At 40.0% G+C, this 22664-nt stretch overlaps 2 protein-coding genes across 7 annotated transcripts in view; one reads left to right on the top strand and one right to left on the bottom strand.

Moving 5' to 3' along the window:
* The window catches only part of RAB27B (RAB27B, member RAS oncogene family), a 137737-nt gene extending 118654 nt beyond the window's left edge, over window positions 1–19083 (top strand). For 3 of the 4 annotated variants that reach the window (XM_064480355.1, XM_031441872.2, XM_010997193.3), the window contains 5 exons: window positions 2842–3013; window positions 4641–4726; window positions 8952–9055; window positions 11618–11741; window positions 12846–19083. In XM_064480355.1, coding sequence (XP_064336425.1) covers window positions 2842–3013; window positions 4641–4726; window positions 8952–9055; window positions 11618–11741; window positions 12846–13035 — 676 coding nt within the window. In that variant the 3' untranslated portion in view covers window positions 13036–19083. Of the gene's footprint in view, window positions 1–2841; window positions 3014–4640; window positions 4727–8951; window positions 9153–11617; window positions 11742–12845 lie in introns of those variants that run through there. The other variant, XM_064480356.1, reaches the window with a different exon arrangement.
* Window positions 19084–20788: 1705 nt separating this feature from the next.
* The window catches only part of CCDC68 (coiled-coil domain containing 68), a 42992-nt gene continuing 41116 nt past the window's right edge, over window positions 20789–22664 (bottom strand). For all 3 annotated transcript variants that reach the window (XM_010997196.3, XM_010997197.3, XM_031441871.2), the window contains one exon: window positions 20789–21563. In XM_010997196.3, coding sequence (XP_010995498.1) covers window positions 21506–21563 — 58 coding nt within the window. In that variant the 3' untranslated portion in view covers window positions 20789–21505. The remainder of the gene's footprint in view (window positions 21564–22664) is intronic.

Below are 22664 nucleotides of genomic sequence, written 5' to 3' on the forward strand. Positions count from 1 at the left end.
TACGATTTTAGGACTCAGAAAGTCACATAGTAATAAAAGAGGAACCAAACTAAATACGAAAGAAATTTTTTTTAAAAAAATGACAAACTAAATGCAAAAGAATTATCTATCTATCTATCTATCTATCTATCTATCTATCTATCTATCTATCTATACAATGGAATATAAAATTCATTTTTTAAAAGAAACTTGGAGACAAACTATCTCAGCTTAATATGTCAATTTCTTTAAATAGTCTGTTTTTTTAAATTAGAGTACAGTCCGTTACAATGTGTCACCTTCTGGTGTACAGCACAGTGTCTCAGTCATACATACATGCATATATTCATTTTCATATTAAATAATCTATTGAAGACACTGAAGGAAGGGTTTTCACAGTACCAAGGTTTGTGTTCATTTCAGGTGTAATTTATGTTAAATGCCACAAAGCCTCTACCACCTTTTGCTTGGAGAAAAGAGCCTTTGTGGGCCAGAGTGGAACTGATTCATAGTAGCCAGGACTGTTCACTCTGGATTAGAGCAGTTGGGAGGCAACCCCAGGCAGTTTCTGTACTGCAGACTGGCTACAGATCAGGAGTACATGGTAGGTCATGTACTTGGCAAGTGGTGATGGTCTCATCTATACGTGGGAATTCATCTCCCAGTCAGTGGTCCTGTATCTCCTCTCCTCCTACCTGACCCTTCCCTTTCCTGTAAGGTTACGTGGAAGTTCATCTTCCTCTACAAAATCTTCTCTGACCGCTGCAAACCATGAAGATCATTGTTTTGTTTGAACTAAAAGCACAACCATTTGATTCATCTATCAACTAATCGTGTTCCATCTTGTAAAATAATGTTGTCTTTTCTTGCATCCTTATCCAAATATTCAAATAGTAAGTGTAGGCATGCCTCGTCAGAAACCAGATTATGCATTACATCATTTTTGGAATTTTTATCTTCGGGCCTGATACTGTACATTGAAGGTATTTAACTAGATTTGCTCAAGACTTGGCCTTTTTTGACACTGTCACCAAAAATATCACAAAAAGCAGAGTTAACTTTAAGCAGAATTTTAAAGTGTGCTGATGTATCTTCTTGACTCTATTCTTTTCATTTTTCCAGGGAACCACAGTATCCTTCAACTTAATCTTGTATTTAAGTAGCCAGTAGCTTCAATTTCTTTCCTCTGATTATCAAGGTTTGTGTCCAGGGAAGAATTTAGCTTTAGTTACTTAAATATGTTAAAAGATTTAAATTTCATCTGTCTCTTTTTCCAAGAGAATCAACAGTTTATCCAATTCTACCAATGAAATGACAGACTCTGTCACCCTTCAGAGGAGTTTTGCATGAGTAAGTTGGGAAGGGCAAGAGAGAATAAGATAGCGTGATGTAGGAGGTGAGGGACCTGAAATGGTGGGAAGCCGCACACCGTGGGCAGCAGTCTCCTCCGGCAACCCGCTTGGCTCAAAGACTAGGAGCAGCAACAATTTCCACCAAAAAAGTCCTGGTGAGATATTTAGAATCATCCAAATTCAGAACTAGTCACCACTAGGCAGTCAATCAATGCAGACATTTCCTAAGAAAAATTGCACATCAATAGTCGAGGTATCTGTATCCTTCTATTAAGGGAGGCTGGTTGTTGACGGCTGCTATGCATCTCTTCCTGAGCAATGGTTATACTTTGTATAGATATTAGAAAAGAAAAAGGATACATTCATGGTTAGCACACGTCCACCACTAGAGTCCTACTCAGAAAAGAAAGGGTGTTACGTTGAAATTTAATTTCAATAATCTCAGAACTCCTGAAGAGTTCAGGGCTTTCTGGATCTGTAAAGGTGGGGAAATATTCCTTCTTTTCACGTAATACAGGAGAAATATTTCTATTCTAGGGATATCTTCAGAAGTCCTCCTGTGCATAGGACACAACAAACTCATTTCTATAATCCACGAATCAGAAAGTTGTACTAAATGGCAAATCATGTTGCTAACCTCAAGAGTGGTAGCTTCACCAAATATTCAGTAGGTGATGGTACAATTCTTGGCATTAGCCCTTGGCATCACCTGTTGTAACAACAGAAGAAATTAAGACGGAGACAGAGGAGAAGTTAGGGCAGTGAGAGAAATGGCAATGGCATTCCTTCAGGGGAAGGATTAGCAGAATTACCATAGTCTTGCCTCTGAATAGCTCTTCCTCTTTTTCAAGGCCTGGAAAATATTCAGCAGATTTGCCAAATACAGCAGATTTGCCATTGGAGAACAGAGGGTTCAGTATTTCCAAACAGAAGATTTTAAAGCATTGCTTTTGAAATGATTTCAAATCAATGTTTTTAAAGGTTTGTCGTACCAGTTGCTAAATTTTTTTAATTAGAAGGGCATATTTGTATGCACATAATAGAAAGCCCATTCTGAATGATTAGATGCAGAATATTCCCCAAGGCTTTCGTCTTCCACGGCCCGCATATAATTTCAGTCTCCCTCTGGGGCGCCTGCCTCACCGTGGACAGGTTTTTCTGTTCCCTGTGACTCCTCTCCCTTACACCATACTCCTGATTCCCAAGGAACCCTGGCTTTTAAAAAAAGCTATGACTCTTTAAGTTCTACCATTGCTGTGGCAGTAGGCTTGGTGGGTATCACATAGCTTTTTGTTCCCCTTTACCTGCCATGATGTAAAAAGCTGGGTACCGAGTGAAACCCTGTAAGAGTTCTTACTCCTGAAGCTTCTCTGAGCCAGTCAATTCAGAATTTCTCAGAATAGAGACATTTCAATTTTTTTTGCCTTTGGAAGCTAAATTTACATTGGCAGGAAGGCAAAGAAAGGAAAACCAGTTTTACCCAAATCATGCTATTTTCCCTCCTCTGCAGGCCCACCAAGACCATCACTATGACTGATGGGGACTATGACTATCTGATCAAACTCCTGGCCCTCGGAGATTCGGGGGTGGGGAAGACGACATTCCTCTATCGATACACAGACAATAAATTCAACCCCAAGTTCATCACGACAGTAGGAATAGACTTCCGGGAAAAACGTGTGGTGAGTTTCTAACCATACTCTTAACCTGTTGCCGATCCTCCTGTATAAAACAAGAATGAAGAAGCTATGTTTATTGCTTTGCGAGGTGTCTGTCTTTTAACACATGAAATTCGTAGCCTGTCACTTTAATCCAATCAGAATATTATTTTTTACTTTCTCAACTATAAATACCATTTTGCTTAAAAAAAAGAAGTGGGTGACATTATTGCTTGTCTCCAGAAGTACACAGAGCAACTAAAATAAATCATTTCTGGGTTTATTTGGTGTGTTGTCTATGAATACTTAAAGAATCTTTCAAAACACGAGTCAGTATTTAAAATCATTAACTCAGGTCAGGAGTTAAAGGTCCTCAGTAAAGACAAGTATTCGTTTTTCTGCTCTTAAGAAAGAGGTTAAAAGAATGATTGGCAAAGAGCTGGAACGTGAGCTTTGTAAGTTCTTGCAGCATTTTTATTTATGTGTGGACTCAGCCATCAATCACTAGCTTATTATGAACAGAATGTGAGACCAATCCATGCTCTTTTTCAAGAGAAGGGAGTTTAAGTGAGAATCACAGCCACTTCCTTCCCCTGTGCTAGACGCCGTGACAGGAGTAAGGATACCGTGACATGTGGGACGTGCAGCAGAGGCACAGAAGCTGAGCCAGACTTGCTGCCGCCCAAGGTGTGCTTGGAATTGCCAGGACGGCTGCAGCTGCCTGTTGATGTCGCAGATCCACTCGTCCCTAGAGGATTGGGATGGGGGGACAGAAAACAAAGCAAAACAGAAAAACAAAGGAGATGGTGGTTGAAAACTTAAATCACAGTTCCTCATAATGTCCTGTCTCTTACCTGAAGGTCAAGTATCATAGTCTTAACAAACTTGCTTCCAACCACTCCAGGGTTTCCTGTGCCTTCTCGCCTCCCACTGATCTAGGTATAAGTCCTTGCAAAGTCTTCGTTTTAAATTTTCACTAAACCATACTTAAGAGAGCTGCATAAATATTAAAATTCTTATGCTTTGCTTAAATAAATCCAAAGGCAATCATTTAAAAATTAACTTTTCTGAAAAGAGCCTTTGAAGAAACAACTAGTAAGAGAAGGCTTGAAATATCCTGTGTAAATTTACTGAGAAATTCTGTGTATATTTCATGGCTAAGTCGTTTTGAAAGCTCGGTTCACAGCAAACGATGTTCAGGTATTTGTAAAGCATTTTACTGTTTTAAAAAATGGCTTCACATCTGTTATTTCATTTAAATTTGCAGTAACTCTGTAAAGTTGGAGGAGATTATGAGACTCAGTTTGCCAATAAGAAACAGATGCAAAGAGGTTAAATGAAGAGTTGATATCTGTACCTAGAACTTGGGTCCTAAATCTGATGTTTGCTGCCTCCATGAAGAAATGACAGAAGGTGTCTAATTTAAGTTTGCAGGATGCCTAAGTTGTGTTGAAAATCATACCTATACTTGACATTTAAAAGTGAGATTAGATGTGATACTTCTGGAAAAAAACAGAGCAAATATTTATTCTGCACTATGAACTTTGATTATAGTAATTGAGAAAAAATATACTGAGTGAATGAACCCAGCGAATTTGTATGCTGACAAAATCCAGAGCATTATCAACTGATGACATTTGTATTTTTTCAGGTTTATAACACACAGGGACCAAATGGGTCAACAGGAAAAGCATTTAAGGTGCATCTTCAGCTCTGGGACACTGCAGGACAAGAGCGGTAACAGTGAATTACTTTGTTTCTAACTACAAGCAGCTTAGAAAAACTTACTTTAATGTGAATGCTGTATGTGAACTTGAAAATGTAAGGACGTACAACTCTCCTTCTGGTCTCAAAATAGACAATTGTATTAAGAAATAAATATAAATCACTTATGGTTCATTAACCATAACTAACATTGTGTATTTGGTGCAGATTTCAAAAATCAGATTTTCAGAAATCTTTGTGAAGATTCTTATGCATTGTCTTTGTACTTTGTAATAGGAAAAAAAAAAAAAACTTTTCCAGAATTTAACTGAATTAAGGTGGGAAATTAACATCGTTGCAATGTTGCTACTTGAAAAGGGAGTTGAAGAAAAAGGGTGTTAAGCTCTTTCTCATCCCTTTCTGTCCTTACACATAGCCTCTCACCCTCAGCCATTGGACTGGCTTTGTCCACTAAGATTTTGGTCACACCACTGCCCTCCAGCCGGAATGTTTTACTCCCCTCTCCCCCTCCCTCGGCCTCCCCTTTCACTGAGCCTGGCTCACACGCCACCACCTCGGTGGGGCTCTTCTGAACACCCCAGCGGAAACAAACTCCTTCTTTCTCCTGAACTCCTGCAACATCTATTCAACCATCCCTTAAGTTACTCAGTTAATTATGTGCCACTTTGTAATGAGGAGAATCTTTTATTTATGTCTCTAATTCCTGTTCCTGAATCCACTTGTGGCCTTCACACCCCAACAAAATCACGAGCTTTATAAGGGCAGAGACCAAGCTCGGTTTTTCAGCCTCATCTCTGTTACAACATCCAAGACGAGATACTCAGGAGATGTAGCATCGACTGTTTAGAGCTGAAGGTGCTGTTTGATGAAAATATATTTCTTGAGGGACCATGCTTTCAGAGCCTAAAGACCCCCGGATAGTGAAGCTTCTCAGTATTAGAGGAAACAAAAATTGGCAGTTGATTGTCAGAGAAGACATTTAGAAGGCACATACCTCCAAATTCTGCATGACATGTCTTAGAATGTTTATGCTTGTAAACACTTCAGTTTTTGAAATGAGTCCAAAACGTTCTCACTTTCAGTGCGTTGTAGACGCCAGGAGAGGTGCCGGGCCCTCTCTGTGAGCTTTTTTGACTGTGAATCCCATTTACACACATCCTTCAGCTCGGCTGGTTCTTTTGAAGTCATTCCTCACAGGAGTCTCTGTTCATATGTCAGTTTTGTTGTCACAAAGATGTATGTTTTGTAGACCAATTTAATTCATTTTTGAGGGAATAATATGAGGACATGTGATTCCCATATGTCTTCACACTTGATATGTCAGCCTGGCGTGAAGGCAGGCTTCTCTCATCTGTCCCCTAAGACAGCTGCTCTAGGAGGGAAATGGGACCTGCTCGGGGCAGTCTTAGTAACACCGAGGATATTTATCCTTTGAGAATGTTACGTTCTGTGTACATAAGGTGTAGCTCAGCAACAGGATACACAGCGCCTCACGTCTCAGCCCTGTGCCTGAGGACATCTGGCACTGTCACCCATATAAGATAATGTTTATCGATAAAAGTAACATTATGGGAAGGAGGAAAAAAAAATCACACCCCTTACATAACCCTGAAGGATACAGGACACAGACTTAGCTCTCAGTGAGGGAGAAGGAGCCATAATGTGACCCTGGGATCTGTTCTTTTATGAGGTCCTAGCTTCCCCCATCCTGGGGACAGAGTGAGGTTGGTGGGTGAAGCTAGAAATCAGTTACCTTTCCCCCGGAGGAAACCCTGAAAAGAATGGGGGTTAACAAGGGTACTGGGCCGAGTGGTCCAGGGTAGGAGTCAGGTCCAGAGCAAGACTGTCTTACCCATGTTTCTGCAGATGCAATAGTCTTTGCTCCAATGAGATCCGGCCAACAAGTTTGTTTTAAGTAACTGTCATGTGCTGTGGGTAATGAGAGGGGCATAAGGCACAGTCTTGTCCTCAACTGAGACACACACACACACACACACACACTTAAGGAGACGACAGAGAGCAGACTGTTGCGGCTGAGTTTGCAACACTATTGTGGTTGAGTAGGAGACAATTTTATGAGTACAGCTAGTCCCCAGAGAGAGAGAAAGAAACATTCAATGAAAGCACTCTCTGAACTTCTAGTGACTGGTAAGACCAAATCCGCAAGAATAAAATTGAATGAAAATTTTTAGTATTTCATAATCATCATAATTACGTCCTACCAAAGAAATCCTATTTTAGAAATAAGTAGTCATGAAAATATCTCATCTCCCTGCTTTGGAATTAAAAGTATTGCTTTCTATTGAAGTCATTTAAATCTTTAATAATTTTGTATCCTTTGCTATTCTCTTTCTTTACTTCTTTCTCTTAACTTGGCAAACATTTAGGGATCAAATATCTAAGGCCATGAAAACACAACGGATAGCAAGTTGGAAACACAGCTCCTTTTTTCTTGGAGCTTCTGGTCTAGGGTGGAATTTAGACAAAGAAACCATTGCAATATCACTTTAGGACAGTAATAGGATGGAAAACAAAGGGAGGGAGGCAGACGCATCAGGAGGTGTCCAAACTCAGATGTGGGTGTTGGGGAGGCTGCAGGGGAAGTGATACCATTTAATGTGTGAGGGCATCTTACCCAGGCTGAAGGGGTAGGAGGTACAGGAGGCATGAAGGCAGGGTTACCCACAGAAAGAGCAGCATGTGTGAAAGCTCAGCGGGGAGAGTGAACTTTCTAAGAACTAAAAGAAGATCAGCGTGCCTGTGGGTAGTCAAGAGATGAAGCTGGATGGATGAGCAGGGTTAGTTCATGCAGAGCCTTGATAGATTATTAAAAAGTTCAGTCGTTCTCTTAAGAGCAATGGATCATCACTTCAATGTTTTTAGCAGAGGATTTACAGAATCAATGGGACAGAAGTGAGAAGGTCAGGAGATATTTGTTGACTGTTCGTACAGAACACGTGAAGTAGAAAGAGGCTGTGGCGACCACGGAGGGTGGTGATGCCGCTGACAGAAAGAGAAGTCAGGAGGAGGAGCCAGTGCGGTTTTAGGCGTGTGAGGTTGGGGGGACCTTCGTTTCCTCCAAGTGGAAATATCCAACAGTGTGGAGGGCCGGAAAGATCTAGATCTATAAATTTGGGGTTTAATATACAGGTGATCACTGGGCCAGGGAAGTGATGAGATTAGCTAGTGAAAGTATGTAGAGCGAGGAGGGGTCAAGAAGAGAACCCTGAGGGAACCCAAGGGTCTACAAATCAGATAACATAGGAGACCCAAAATTAGAAGGACATTTAGGATAGGAAGTGATACACGTCTCTTATTTCAAAGTCATGTGACTTCCTAAAAACCAGTTAGCAAACTCACACCTTTATCAATATCACCCAAACCTTCTCTGGACCCTATGTGTGATCTCTGGTTTTGCTTGTTCCTGACATTGAAGTGGATCTCAGCGCATCTTCAACTTCCCTGACGATGTTGGCAGGGGGAGACGGAAGGAGCAGGAGAGAGAGTCTTCACATCGCACATGAGGGAGTGTATTCTTCAAAATCCTCCATTAGAGATGGATGTTCTTGGTTCTTCTCACCAACTACTAAGTTTCTCTGCCCTTCCCTTGGTTCCCCCTAATCATCTTCCCCTTCCTCCTTTCTTCACTGCTTTCTCGCTCCTTAAGAGACAGGCATGCCAGCCTAAAGCTTAGTTTTATCCCCCAAAAGTCCTTATAAAAGAGTTCTCTCACCAACATTGTCTTTCCCTACAAAAGAGTCGTCCCAGTTCCAGCTGCTAAGAAGTTGTGGTTTTCTGTCTGTAGTCGCAGGCATTCATTTTCAGTCTCCCATGTGCCAAGCTTCCTTCTGGGCACAGACAGGAAAATTGAGACGTGTAAGTTAAAGTCCCAACTCTAAAGTGGCTTATGTTGTAATTGTGGGCCACAAGGTACCCACGAGCCAACAAGAGAAAGATTCCAAGGGGCTGTGTAAGCAAGTGTGTGATGGAAGGGTACAAACTCTGTGTGCGTATGCGCTGTGGAACGTACGACTGGGATGTGATCTTAAACAAATCCACAACCAGGAGTTCTCCTGTGGCCCTCCAGCCGTCTCTCTGCCCACTCTCCCATTCTGTAGGATAATCCAGAGGGATGTCATGGAGATGTCATATTTGAAAGGGCCATAGGGTTGTTTGTTGTCATCATCATGTGCATGTGGACTAACTTTCAGAACTATCCACTGTGTTCTCTTGGCAGATTCCGGAGCCTCACCACTGCATTTTTCAGAGACGCCATGGGTTTCTTATTAATGTTTGACCTCACCAGTCAACAGAGCTTCTTAAATGTCAGAAACTGGATGAGTAAGTGGGACTGAGTAACTTGCGTTGGCCACTTTGGGACCCAGCAGCTCCATTTGCTTGTTGGCCTCACAAGACGAAACCAGATTGGGGACCACAGATTAACAAGTCACAATAGTTTAGTGCTTTCAGTGTCACCTTCAAAGTGGTGGTTTTTATGTGGCTCAGTCAAGGTGGCTTGAAATTGTATCTTCCTTTGACATCTTAGAAGAAGGTGACAAGGCTTCCTCACCACATACACTTAAGGTCTTTGTTACTGCAGTTGACAAGCCATTCATTCCACTTGTCCAGTAAGTCTTGAAGGACTTCTTAACAACTAAGTGAGCTGTCACATCTGCTACATGTAGTCTGGAGAGGACACGGGAAAACAGCAGCGTTTTCTGGGAGGGTACCCTGGCACCAGCGATGTGTGCCCTTGCACGTGGGTTAACTAAAGGGTTAATTGACTCGGGTTAATTAGGTGAGAAGTGGCTTCGGAGCAGAGCAGCCGCAGGAAGGTAAGGTTTGCAGCGTGGCAGTCAATAAGCTCACGTAGATATTTTGCTTTTTTTTTTGAAAAGTGTGCAGATATGAGGAAGACTTGTATAGAAAAATCTCCAGCTTTCATGGCAACTTAAACGTAATATAAAGTGTAAAAGTGGCCTCGTCCGTTACGAGAGGCAGATTGACACATGTCCGCACTGAAGAGGGATAGTTGATATTTCCTTTATTTTTTAATTGATGTAGCACTGAAGACAGTATTTCATTTGCCTTTTTTATTACAAACACCAGCTTTGTCCCAGTGGGACCTACCAGCAGCCCCGCAGGGCTGGTGCCCCTTGTCATTTCTAGATTTATTGGGGCTGCCTGTGGCCAGAGTGATATCTTTTAAAAGATTAGATTGTGTTATTCCTCTGCTCAAAGTCCTTTGGGACTTCCCATCTCCCTTGGGGTAAAATCCAGAGGCCTCTGCCACCTGCCAGGCCGTCGTGACCGACTTCCTCTCAGGCTGCGCGGCTCACCGGCCTCCAGCCAGAGGCCCCTCCTGAAAAGCGCGATCCTGCCTGGGCGCCTTTGGTTCCTGCTTCCCTCTGCCTTGATTTCTCTCTTCCCATGTACAGCGTGTGTCAGTTCCTTCAGCTCCTTCGGGATTTTGTTCAAACCTCATTTATCTCTTGGGAGGCACGTTCCCAGAGCACCTCATCTAAAACAGGGCTGTGTGTCATTCTGTGTGACTTCAGTGCACTTGGTGCTTCGCGTGGTCGCTGCCACCCCCGACGTTGTATTATAATATTTCTTCGTTGTGGTCTTGATTCTTCGCACCACTAGGGTGTGAGTTCTGTGAAGGTGCAGGCTTGGTCTACTTTGTTCCACTGTGATACCCCAGAGCTCCTGACCGTCTGGCTGAGGAGATTCTCAAATGTATACACATCTTATTGTTACATGCTACATACAATCAATAATATAAATATATAACTGCCTTAAATGTAAGTTCACTAACACAGTTGCTCCAGTGGGGAAAAACACCAACAAATTCTGACTTACTTTGTTGCTTCTCCAAATGAGTGTTTATTCTATCTTCATTTCCATATTATTTTATTTCGTTTCTTTATCCAGATTTGGGGCTTATTATTAGATCATGGGGAGATAAGGAGATAAGATTATTCAACTCTTTCAGAAAATGATTCGTTCATCATTTTTCAAGGCAAATGAGATGCTCCCTTGTTTTTAAATTTTTTTCAGGAGGATTTTCTTGTGATTTGAGATAATTAATTGCCATCTCTAATAAGGCTTTAATTTCTAATACCCGAATAATTGGTGTTACAGAGTAAGCCTTTGTCTTCTTCCTCTGTCCTCAGCAAGGTTGCACAGAGCATGCCTTGAAGTAGACAGTAAAATAGTCCTGTGACCTTGAAAACATAGGTTGACAAGTTTCTTATAATTTCCTTCCTTCCTTCCTACCTTCCTTCCTTCCTTACTCCTTCCCTGCTTTCTCCTCCTTCTCCTTTTTCCCCTTCTCCCCTTCCCCCTCCTCCTCCCCCTCCATCATGCCCCCTTCTCTTTTAAACAGTGTCTCCTGGAGAAAAGAGAAAAACAACTGACTTGTCTCAATATTGTTTCTGCATGAATTCATGGTAATTCAAAAATGTTCTGCTCTAATAGATCATCACCTTGAACTTCAGGAAGGGAAACGTAGCAGCCTTCTAAAGGAGAGAGCAAACTTACATACTTTAAGATCACATTCTATTATCTCCACTTATATTTGAGGGACGACAGGTATGGAAAGCAGTGCGTTCATCTCAGAGGGCATTTCCCCAGCTGTAAAGAGCACGGGTAGGTATTCATACAGGTGCTGGATGTGCATTGTTATTAATCCCCACAATGTGCAGTCCGTGAGGCATTGTCTCCATTTTACAGATGAGGAAACTGTGGCTGGGAAGAGTTAAGTAACTTGGCTAATAGGACGTAAGTAGCAAGCAGCCAAGCTAGAGATGAGCAATTAGATTAGGACTCTGAAGTGTGAGCAGTCATTTGACATCACTTGTTTATAACTAACTTGCTGATTCCATCTGTTTTCTTTCCAAGGCCAACTGCAAGCAAATGCTTACTGTGAAAACCCAGATATAGTATTAATTGGCAACAAGGCAGACCTGCCAGACCAGAGGGAAGTCAGCGAACGGCAAGCCCGGGACCTGGCTGACAAGTACAGGTGAGCTGGCTCCGCGGAGGTGCCCTCTGACCTTGCACACTGCTGCTTGGTGAGGGGCAGGGACACAGGACTGACACCGGGGGGACTCCCCTTGATTCAGGAACGACACGTGAATGAGAAGGGTCTTCCAGAGGAATGTGTGTGATGTCTTTAATGAGTTATTTAACAATAATAGCAGCTGACATTTACAGAATGCTTATTACATGCTAGCAACTGTTCCTAGACTGTAACTCACCTCACCCTTCATAATCATATGTAGGGAGTCTGCAGTTACCCCACTTTATCTATGAGAGATTGAGACGCAGATTAAGTGACAGGTGGAAGGCCACACAGCTAGTAAGCAGCAGAGCTTGAACTCAACCCAGGCAGCCTGAGATCAGAGCCCGTGCTTCTCAACACGACACTCTTAACGCCTCTCAATTAATAGCTACAAAACTCTAAGGAACAGTACCTGATCTGGACACAATATTGCAGTCGTTATCCTAAGTGAGCTTAAATGGCAGGTTAAAAAAAATGTAAATACTTCATGTGATTGTAAATTGACCTCCAAAGTCAGAAATTGTCATTCTTTTTAAAATTTAAGCATTTTTGCCAAACCTGCCAATTTTTCTTACTCCAGGATTCTCCTTGAAAGCTTTAAAAATGTACATACCTTCTTGAAACTTTGAATTCCAAATAAACATAGACTGTATTCATGTTAATATCCTATTCAGTTCATGCTTAATTTCTAAATCAGACTTCGATGACTGATTGGAGGCAAGTAATATTTTTATGGTAATAGTAATCACTGGTTTCAGCATTTTTACCCTCTTCAGTTTTTTAAAATCAGGATGATGCCTTGGCTTCAAGTCCATGATCACCTCCTGTATCAGTTTCCTTGCCCACAAAACGGGTTACCCCCACGCTAAAAAGCAGCTCACCAGTTTTCACGCACTAAGGAAAAACAAGGCTGTTTTCCAACTCATTTTGCTAACAGCAAAACCCGTGATTATTTCACAGTCTCTCAGCCAGCCATGTTTTCGCACATGTGACTCATTGGCACATCTTGTTGTATCTTCTGTGGTTTCTTCCTTTCAAAAATGTTTGTCATCTCTTCCATGCTAGCATACCCTATTTTGAAACAAGTGCAGCGACTGGCCAGAATGTGGAGAAAGCTGTGGAAACCCTTCTGGACTTAATAATGAAACGGATGGAACAATGTGTTGAGAAGACCCAAGTCCCCGACACTGTCAATGGTGGAAGCTCGGGGAAGCTGGATGGGGAGAAGCCAGCAGAGAAGAAATGTGCCTGCTAGACTCTGCCTACGAACTGATCATCCAGAACCCCGTGCAAACATCACTTCCAAAAACAGCGAAACACCACACAATTGTTGTTGAGTAGACGATGCATCATGGCATGCCTTTCTTTTCCTGCCTGAACATCTATTTTAAGAAAGTGGATTAGTCAACAGTTTTCAAAAGAATTGACCAGTTGTCCATGAGGCCCCTCCAAACAAGAGCAGAGATTTCCCCATGTGATCAAACCATCATGGATGCTCAACCTGGTTTTCTTCCAACAAAAATGGGATATAAGAGAGCATACAAGAAGAAATACCAATGAGTTTTGAATCAGAACAAATTACCTTGTCACACTGGGGACAAGGATAGGCTTCTAAAGGGGGAACATGGAAAGATGATTTTTTTTTAAAAAAAAGGTTGGATTTCCTTCTTAGATAGAATCTGATGCGTACTTTCAGGTTTGCACTGGGGAAAACGTGTTAGCTAAAAATGCATACACGATAAAGAATTCTATGTGGTTCACCAAGAATGGCATTGTTATGTACTCCCTGTAAGCTGTGCTGGAATGACTACATTACTGATAAGGTTATGAGAGGATGAATGTCAGACTTCTGAGCAAATGTAGGAGACTGTGTAATAATGCCACTTGCATATTCTTAATAAATGGCAGGTAGACATGAGTAGGACTGTGAATGACGGAGGACAAGAGACATGCCCTGGGAGAAGGTATGGGAACATGGCATTTGGACAGCTGAAATTGAATGTGCCTGTTACAGATGTCTGGGAGAGTTCCTTAGCCAAATTTCACGCAAGCCAATTAGAAGCTGACATTATCATTTGGGATTGAGAGAGTCTCCAGAAGCTTCCAATTCAAACAAAATTTTAGAAACTAGTATAATATTCAGCCTCACATTTCATATTTCTTAGCAAATCATGATAAATAGTCACAAGGAGAAGTGAGGTTGCTGCCTGTTAAACATTGCTTTAAAAATACACTCAAGAAAAACTATTTAGCCTTAATTTTTTTTAGTTAAAATATGCTGGTGATATGAAATAAAAAGTGACTATTAATTATAGATGTCTTCTTAGTTTACAAAGTACTGGAAACTCTAAATCACATTTCTTCCCTCCAGTCCATACCCAGCCCTGGCTTTGACTCAGTTGTAGAAATACAGGTGTGTCACTTTGTAGATCAACAACTGCAGAAGAATGCTGGATCAATTTTATGGTCACTCTGAATTCTCATGTCATTCATCGCAAAAAAATTTGATGATACCTCATGCCATATTACAGCATATTTAGCACCTGTTTTTATTTTGCCTGAGGCGGAATACGCATGGTTGAACTATATTTGGGGGTTGGCAAGGATGGAGCTGTATCTTAGCTCCCCAAAAATTTGGTTGCTTAATTTTTTACATAAAGCTACCTTTTCTTTCCAAAAATGATCACAGAAATATTTTCCATCAGCCTATCCTTACTGTATCTAAACTAATATTACATTCATTTTTGATTTTAGTTTCTGATAAACATGTCACTCCTATTAAACTATTATTTAAGTTTTCCAGTCAGTCATCAATGATAAAGGCATTGAACTTTAAGTTTTCTCTTTTTATTACGAGCATATGATTTTCCTCCAGGATAATTCCTCTTCGTATAAAATTTTGCCAATTAAACTTCACTTTTCTATACCCTCTACAAGTTTTTTTGATTAAGTTACAAACATTGGGAACTCTCAGTCCCAGTCCCCTGCCTTTAACCTCTCTCTACCAAAATCTGTCTCGTATAAATCAGTTTTAGGAACACAGATCCAAGGGATTATCTAATCATAAGACCCAGAAATGTGCCATGAATCGAGGTGATGTGGAATCCTTGATGGAGCGACCCCCTTGACGGATTAACAGATGTTCAGCGTTAACTGCCCAGTTCCTCTGGTTTCTGCAGCGCGATGCCAGCCTCTAAGATTACTCATGACTGGTTATCCCCTCCCGTGATGTTTTTCTCTGTGATGCTGTTCATGACCTCAGTGCCTGTGCCAAGAGGATAGAAGGCTATTAGCTAACATCAAAGACGTTTCTTCTGGAAGAAATATGAGCAAAAACAAGGTAACCCTTGACATGGCAAAATTTGGTGAACTTTTGTGGTCATTGTATCAATTTCTTCTTTGGGTTCAAATTGTGATGTCCCCTGTGTTTCCATCATAGGGGATATTTAGCCTTTCTAAAATCCAGAAAGCATTCTCTTTTGGATGCGTCTTTTTGTTTCCATTTATTTTCCAGTTATAGGATTGATTCACTTATGCCAAGATCCTGTCACTGTCCAATATTTAATGAGCATTGATTCAGGGACGATTTTAAGATCATTATTTGATAGCGGAGCAGGAAGCCGAGGGTGACGGTGCCCATAATTATAGAACTGTTCCTATAAAAATAATGGTTACTGGGTAATAATCTCAAGAGGAATGGAATTTAAAACAGACAAGAAAATTAAAATAGTATCCTACTTATAAATACTTGATCTAAAAAAATTTTTCTCTGTCAAGTTTGACATAAGACCCCAAATTCTATGTAACCATGACTAGAAATCTCTTTTCATTATTTCAGAATTCCGTATAATTAATTTTACAATTTCAAATTAATTCAGGGCCAAGAAGGTTATAGACCATGTTTAAAGAACTGTATATGCCATTGAACACACCACAGCATGTATTACTTATTAAGTCCCAAATGCTTTAGTAAAACGTATTGTATTTTGGATAATGATTTAAAATGTACACAAAATTCCTTTCTGATACAGAAAGCATTTCTGGAGCATTTACAGCAGTCTGATGTTTACATTGCTTTAACATAGTGCCTCAGATATTCCGTGACCAAATTTGTCTCCATCCACATAGCTCTTCTCCAATAACACCATGTCAGTGCCACAGACACTAATGCAGCTCCATGTATTCTGATGTCTTCAGCCAAGGGTAGAAGGGTGTTATGCAAATCTGGAGATTATTATCATCATCTCCTGGTCCCCTGGCTCACTTCTTGTGAAGTGGACATTATTTGAGACTCTAACTGTGATTAAGTATAATGTTACCTTTCAGTGTAAAAAAAAATAGTCTTTTGAAAAATGTATCAAAAATAGTTGAGAGAACATGTCTGTCTTGGTGTGATGAGGGTACCAAGTCACAAACGGGCAGAGAAAATGCTAAATGCTGGGAATTGAGCTTGCAGGTCTCTACACAAGGGTTTTAAAATTCTTCAGCCATCACTCTAGCTGGTTTTCTATCATTTCCAGATTATCAGCTATCACACTGCAAAAAATTCAAAACCAGCATTTTCTAAAGTAAATATTTGATCTGTCGTTTTTAACCAGGCAGGCCGTGTTATGTATCAGTGCGTGTCTTTATTATGCTTCTAGTGTAAGTTACCCTCTGCCAATCTGTACAGACAGGAGAAACTGGGCAAGAGTTTTAATCAGCCCTTTCTTGTCTCCTTTATAAGAGAGAGAAGCTTGATCAGGGAGAAGGACTGGCCACATTAAAAGCTAATTTAGTAACATCCGAACTATTCTTTAAGCTGTAAATTTTGTCCACCGGGAATCAACAACTTTGATGAAGTACATATATGTCCTCACCAATGGGGTGTTGCAGCAGTTAGACGGAGAAGCAGCAGGTGCAAGAGATATGGTGTGTAACTAGGTGTAGAATAGAACCTGGAACCTTGTGTCTGTGAAACAGGATTTTTCACTGTTCTGTGTCTGTTCACTTAAAAAAAAAGGGGGGGGGGTTACATATGCTCTGTTCTTTGTGTAGTGCACTAAAATTTTGAGGGAGAATCCTCATCCATAAAGAATTTTGGAGTTTAAAACTCAAACTGTAAAGAGATAATATTGATGTTTCTGGTTTCCTAAGATACTTACTCTTTAAAAGGAAGATCTGAGAGCTATGTTAGCCAAAGTAATAGAACAATTATCTTTCACCTTCTAGTACAAAGCTTTAAAGTATTAAAAGAAGTCTATTTGAATGTTTTAGGGAAAGCTTTATCATTTTTCAGGATGCTGCCTATATTTGAAAAGGTTGTCTAAGAATTCACCAAAAGCTATATTTTCTTCTTGATCTTTGACCAAGATGATATTAGCTTATCCTGGGGAGCGTGCTGAGCTCTTCAACATGGAAAACAGATAGAGAATATTATCTGGGCTGCGTGTTGTCTCCATGCTGCGTGAATCTATCAAGATACTTGTCGCATAAAGTAGGACCGGTAACACGCAGTGTTAGATGAACAGGGAATTTTATAAACTTATTGCCTTAAGAGTTCTTGGGTGGAGACCCAACCACGATGACATTGTTGAGCAAGAGCTATAACGAGAGATTAGAGTTTAAAGTTGTCTAAACAGAGTTCCTAACTCTGGCAAACACAGAGAAGACCATACTTACAAGGTTGACTTTTAGGTAGGAAAAAAAAAAACCAAGAAACATTAACAGAAAGAGTTTTGGGATTAGATCTGTGACAAATATTTATCCATTATTTTTATCTATCAATTAGAGATTTATGCCCTTAGAACTAAGCTAATAAAAATATTTAAACACCACGTTTCATTTTTGGCATCGAAATTTGAAAAATTTAGAAACATTTGATTTTCTCTACCTGAATCTAATTTTCTCATAAATTGCACTTTGATTAATTTTTCAAGAAGTAGCATCACAAAGATGCCTGTCTGCAGAGCTCTTTTTACTAACAGTCTGTGGTTGAGATATTGTCATATCTAGAGAGAATAACAAACAAACAAACATTCGTACCCAAATAATGTGGTTATTTAAAAGGTTGTCATCTTCTAAAGGAAAAACAAAAAACAACTACAAAGGAACCATCTTTGAATGGAGCCATTTAAATTTGATTCCCAGCTCCTTTTCTTCCCAACAGGTCCTGGAAGTCACAGTGAATATCCCTCAGCTGACTTAGCCTTTAAAGATCATTAGCAAAGTCTGTCGGAGCCGGCATGTCTGACCTTAACCTAATAGGTCCTTGTGTCTGTTGGCTCATCACAAGTCTGTCGCAGTAAAGTAATAACATATGCTTGTCCTTACTCTTCTGTTCTGCGGGTTATTTTTTCAAATGCTCTCAGAGAGGAAACCTATTATTCCAGAAAGGAAAGTGGCCAGAAAGAACAATCTGGGGGCCATGGGTGTGTCATTAAATACGACTTCTTGTATGAGGCTTATAAATCCTAAGTGCCTCGCAGGGTTCATGTCAGGCCCCCAGGAGACCAGATGGAAGAAACTGGTTTGGAAATTATGTTCCATTTCATAAACAGACACTATTATCCTAAGGTAAGAATAATAAAATACCATAGTCATAATTTCACAGCCCCTGTAAAAAGAAGCGTCATAGCAGGGACAGGACATTAATTTTAGTAGGTATTGGACACTTTAAACGGGTAATCGACTGGCGGTCATTGTGTTTAACTGAAAATTTTTAATATATCTCAAATTATTTAAAAAAATATGAGTTCTCTTTCATTTTGTCTAACATCTAGAGTTTCTTTGAAGGAGCCCAATTGCATTCTAGACAGGGTATTACAATTTGGTCAAAATCTTCCTTGTATCAATAGGGCTTTTGTGCCCATAACCTTGTAAAAGATACTGACTGTATCTGAAATTATTTGAGGAAAGTAAATATCCTGCTTAATGTGTTACAAGTAGACAACGTTCTGACATAACACTGAAGTGCTTTACTGTCTCCCAATGGTCTACCCTTACGTGACATTACCCGCACTTTTAGGCTAAGCACGTGTAATGGTTCTGTCTGTCATTGCCACAGCTCTCTGTTTTGTCTAGTGCTATGAATGTAAATTAAAACCTTAAACATGGAGTTTTTATCCTCTGTGCCCCTGAATAGACTTGAGGGGTCTGACAAACACTGTTAGGTCATTATCTTGTTGTACCAAAGTTCTAGTAACTTCAGAAATCATAGCATCCAATGATTTTGTGGTGTCTGGGTTTGAATACTATGGCTGAGAACTGTATTCAGTGATTGTTTCTGCACACTTTTCAAATAAAAATGCATTTTTACCAATTATTTTGTGTACTCAAAGCAACCTTGTTTCTGTGCTGAAGGTGAACGTATGGTGGATGGGGAACTTGAAATCAGTATCAGTATGGAAATGGTGTCGCATTAAACATGATGTCCATTAGGAACTAGGAAAGAAGTGATTTGTACTTGGCCAAGTGATTTTTATTATCCATCTCTCTAAACTTCCTAATTTACTGTATGTTTAAAGACTGGGATTTGCAAGGGAACTTCTCTAATAATTTTAAGTGATAGGTTTATAAAATCAGCAGTTAACAAGTTGAAGTGTTCTATGGTACGTAAGCATCTCAATGTATTGCAATCTATTTCTTCCTCATTATAAAACGCTGAGGCAGGTGGTTCTCTCTCTCTTAGGCACAGACTGGTGAAAGGACCGATGTTCAAGGCCAGTGCAAGACCACAGCTGTACAGCTTCCTTTCAAAGGTTTGTTTGCAAAAGCTGCCTTGTTCCCAGAGTTGTTCTGCTTCCACGTGTTACTCAGATAGGCTTTGCCAAGATGATGATGAGCTTTTAATTTAAAGATAAGCAACTCTTCCATTGCAAGCAGATCAAGTCTTGGCACAATTCTCTCAACTTTATCCCTGGCAGGTAATGCTGTTTCACACAGGCAGAATCTTTTGCCCCCGTGCATTCATCGTAAATAATTCAAGATAAGTCATTAGAGAGAGGAGGGTATATAGCTCAGTGGTAGAGCACATGCTTAGCATGCATGAGGTCCTGGGTTCAATCCCCAATACCTCCATTAAAATAAATTAAAACTTAATTTACGATAGCCAAGACATGGAAACAACCTAAATGTGCATCGACACATGACTGGATAAAGAAGTTGTGGTATATTTATACAATAGAATACTACCCAGCCATAAAAAATAATAAAATAGTGCCATTTGCAGAAACATGGATGGACCTGGAAATTGTCATTCTACTGAAGTAAGCCAGAAAGAAAGAAAAGTACCATATGATATCACTTATAAGTGGAATCTAAAACAAAAAGACAAACACACTTATTTACAAAACAGAAACAGACTCACAGACATAGAAAGCAAACTTATGTTTACCAGGGGGGAAAAGGGGTGGGAAGGGATCAATTGGGAGTTCAAGATTTGCAGATTCTAAACTAACATAATAAAATAAATGAACAACAAGTTCATACTGTGTAGCACAGCGACGTATAGTCAATATCATGTAGTAACATGGTGAAAAAGAATATGAAAATGAATATTTGTATGTTCATGTGTGACTGAAGCATTATGCTGTACACCAGAAATTGACACCTTGTAAACTTGACTATACTTCAATTAAAAAATATATATACAAAAAACTCAAATTACCACCCCCCAAAAAAGACTGATTAAAAAATAAGTAAATAAATAATAAAATAAAAAATAAATTAAAAAAAAAGATAAAGTCATCGGAGGCTTGCTTTTCCTAATGGCTTTATAGGGTTTTAAAATAGTCATAACATGCGCCCACATCAAGGAAAAAATACCACTTTTTCACACACATATACAGACGTATATCAGAGATATTGTAGGCTGCGTTCCAGAGCATCACAGTAAGAATATCACAATAAAGTGAGTCACACGAATTTTTTTGGTTTCCCAGTGCATAGAAAAGTTATGTTTACACTATACTGTAGCCTGGTAAGTTTGCAACAGCATTATACCTTTAAAAAGAAAGCAATGTACATACTTTAATTTAAAAACACTTTATTGCTAAAAATGCTAACCATCACCTGGCAATGCAGGGTTGCCACACGCTTTCAATCTGTAAAAAACACAGTATCTGTGAAGCACAATAAAAAGAGGTATGCCTGTACGCTCTTCCTTATTTTAAACAGTTAGTCCTCTGTATCTGCAGGTTGCTCATCCACGATTGGTTGAATCCTAGGATGCAGATCCCGTGGATGCAGAGGGCCAGCTGTGCTCTGCCATTTTACATACAGGACCTGCGCGTCCTCATGAGTTTGGTATCTGAGGGGCTCCTGGAGCCAATCCCCTGTGGATACTGAGGGATGACTTTATGTAAAAACCACTATCAAAAAGTCGAATTTGACAACCTTAACTAGTCCCTTCAGCAAAAATTGTGCCCCCCCACAAAAAAATCCAATTTTTGTTTTTTTTTTAAGTTTAAAGCAAAATTCATCTTCCATCATAGAAAAGCAACTGGTTTCTTTATCCACTTAGTAAGCTTTGAAGAAAGAGTTCCTTTCCTTGATTATTTATTTGTTTGCTTTTCTGAAAGGTCATCCTCTTGCCAAGCTATCAATGCGTATATTAAATACAATATGATAAACTCCATTAAATACTGGCATTGAGCCATTTTAATACACAAGCTTAGACCGTTTCAAGGAATAAAGAAGTCCCACAGAGGAGTGATCTTTCTCGTTCCGATCTTCAGCCAGCCAGCTCATCTCCGTAGCCTAACCAGCATCATGTAGGGGGTCGTGCCTTCAGTCTTCAGTTCACTGTAGAAAAGACCACACAGTCGTCAACATCGAGCACACACAATGTTGTCGGTACAGTTGCTCTACCACCAGCACCATCTCCACCACTGCTGTACTGCCAAGTCTGACCTAGTGGCTTTAACCTAAGCGATGATGGTTAATTGATTGATTTTAATTCCCCATGAGACACAGTAGAAGCACAGCACATTTTGGGAAGCCTTAACCTTATGCATCTGGTTGTAAAAGGATGGGCGTGAGCGAGCGTGAGGGGAAGTGGGAGACAGTGAGAGCCTGTGTCTGCCATTGTCTTCAGTGAGGACCTGTGCCGGAGGGACTCGGAGATGGGAAACACAAACCAACTGTCGGGTCAGGATGCTTTAGTTCTGTGGGTTTCTCATAGCCTAAACTTCTCTCTTCACTGTGTGAGTCTAGTATTTAAATATATAATATTTAATATTATATATTTAAATAGTCATAACATGCCCCCACATTGAGGAAAAAATACCACATATCTGTGTGTTTCATTGTTGCTGTTTCCTAACAATCTGACCCCTAATGTCCAGCAAATCATTTCTTTCGTGTTCAACTCAGGAAACATCTATGTTCTAATGCTTAAGAAAAAATTAAAAAAATTGTTTTTTTTGTGCTGAGAGATAACATAGAACTATAGTTTATGAATGATTTAAGAGATTTGACAAGATTAACTTTGAAATGTATGTGAAACCTTTTTTTCTCTGCATTAATGGCTACTTTTATACTCCAGTTCCTCTCTAGAGTCATAATTCCATTGTATGTTGGTAAATCCAGACTTACCACACCACACTCCCACCTGCATTCTCAAACCGCCAACTGGCTGGATTTCATTTTGGAAACAATGAGATCCATCATTATAGACAGATCATGACTATTAGAATTTCTATCCAAAATCAAAAAACAAAGGGCATATTTCAGACCGGCTTCCCTATTTTGATTAGGAAATTTTCCCATTTGACTTTTCCCAAGTCATGGGGAGGAAAAAAGCCTTTAAAACTACCTTTGTTAATTGACTGCAACTAAAGAACTGGCCGAGAAGTCATTCTTTCAAACACACCCACTCTGTGCCAGCCAGAGTCTCAGCATTCA

Source organism: Camelus dromedarius, chromosome 28, assembly GCF_036321535.1.
Source record: "Camelus dromedarius isolate mCamDro1 chromosome 28, mCamDro1.pat, whole genome shotgun sequence".
NCBI lineage: Eukaryota > Metazoa > Chordata > Mammalia > Artiodactyla > Camelidae > Camelus > Camelus dromedarius.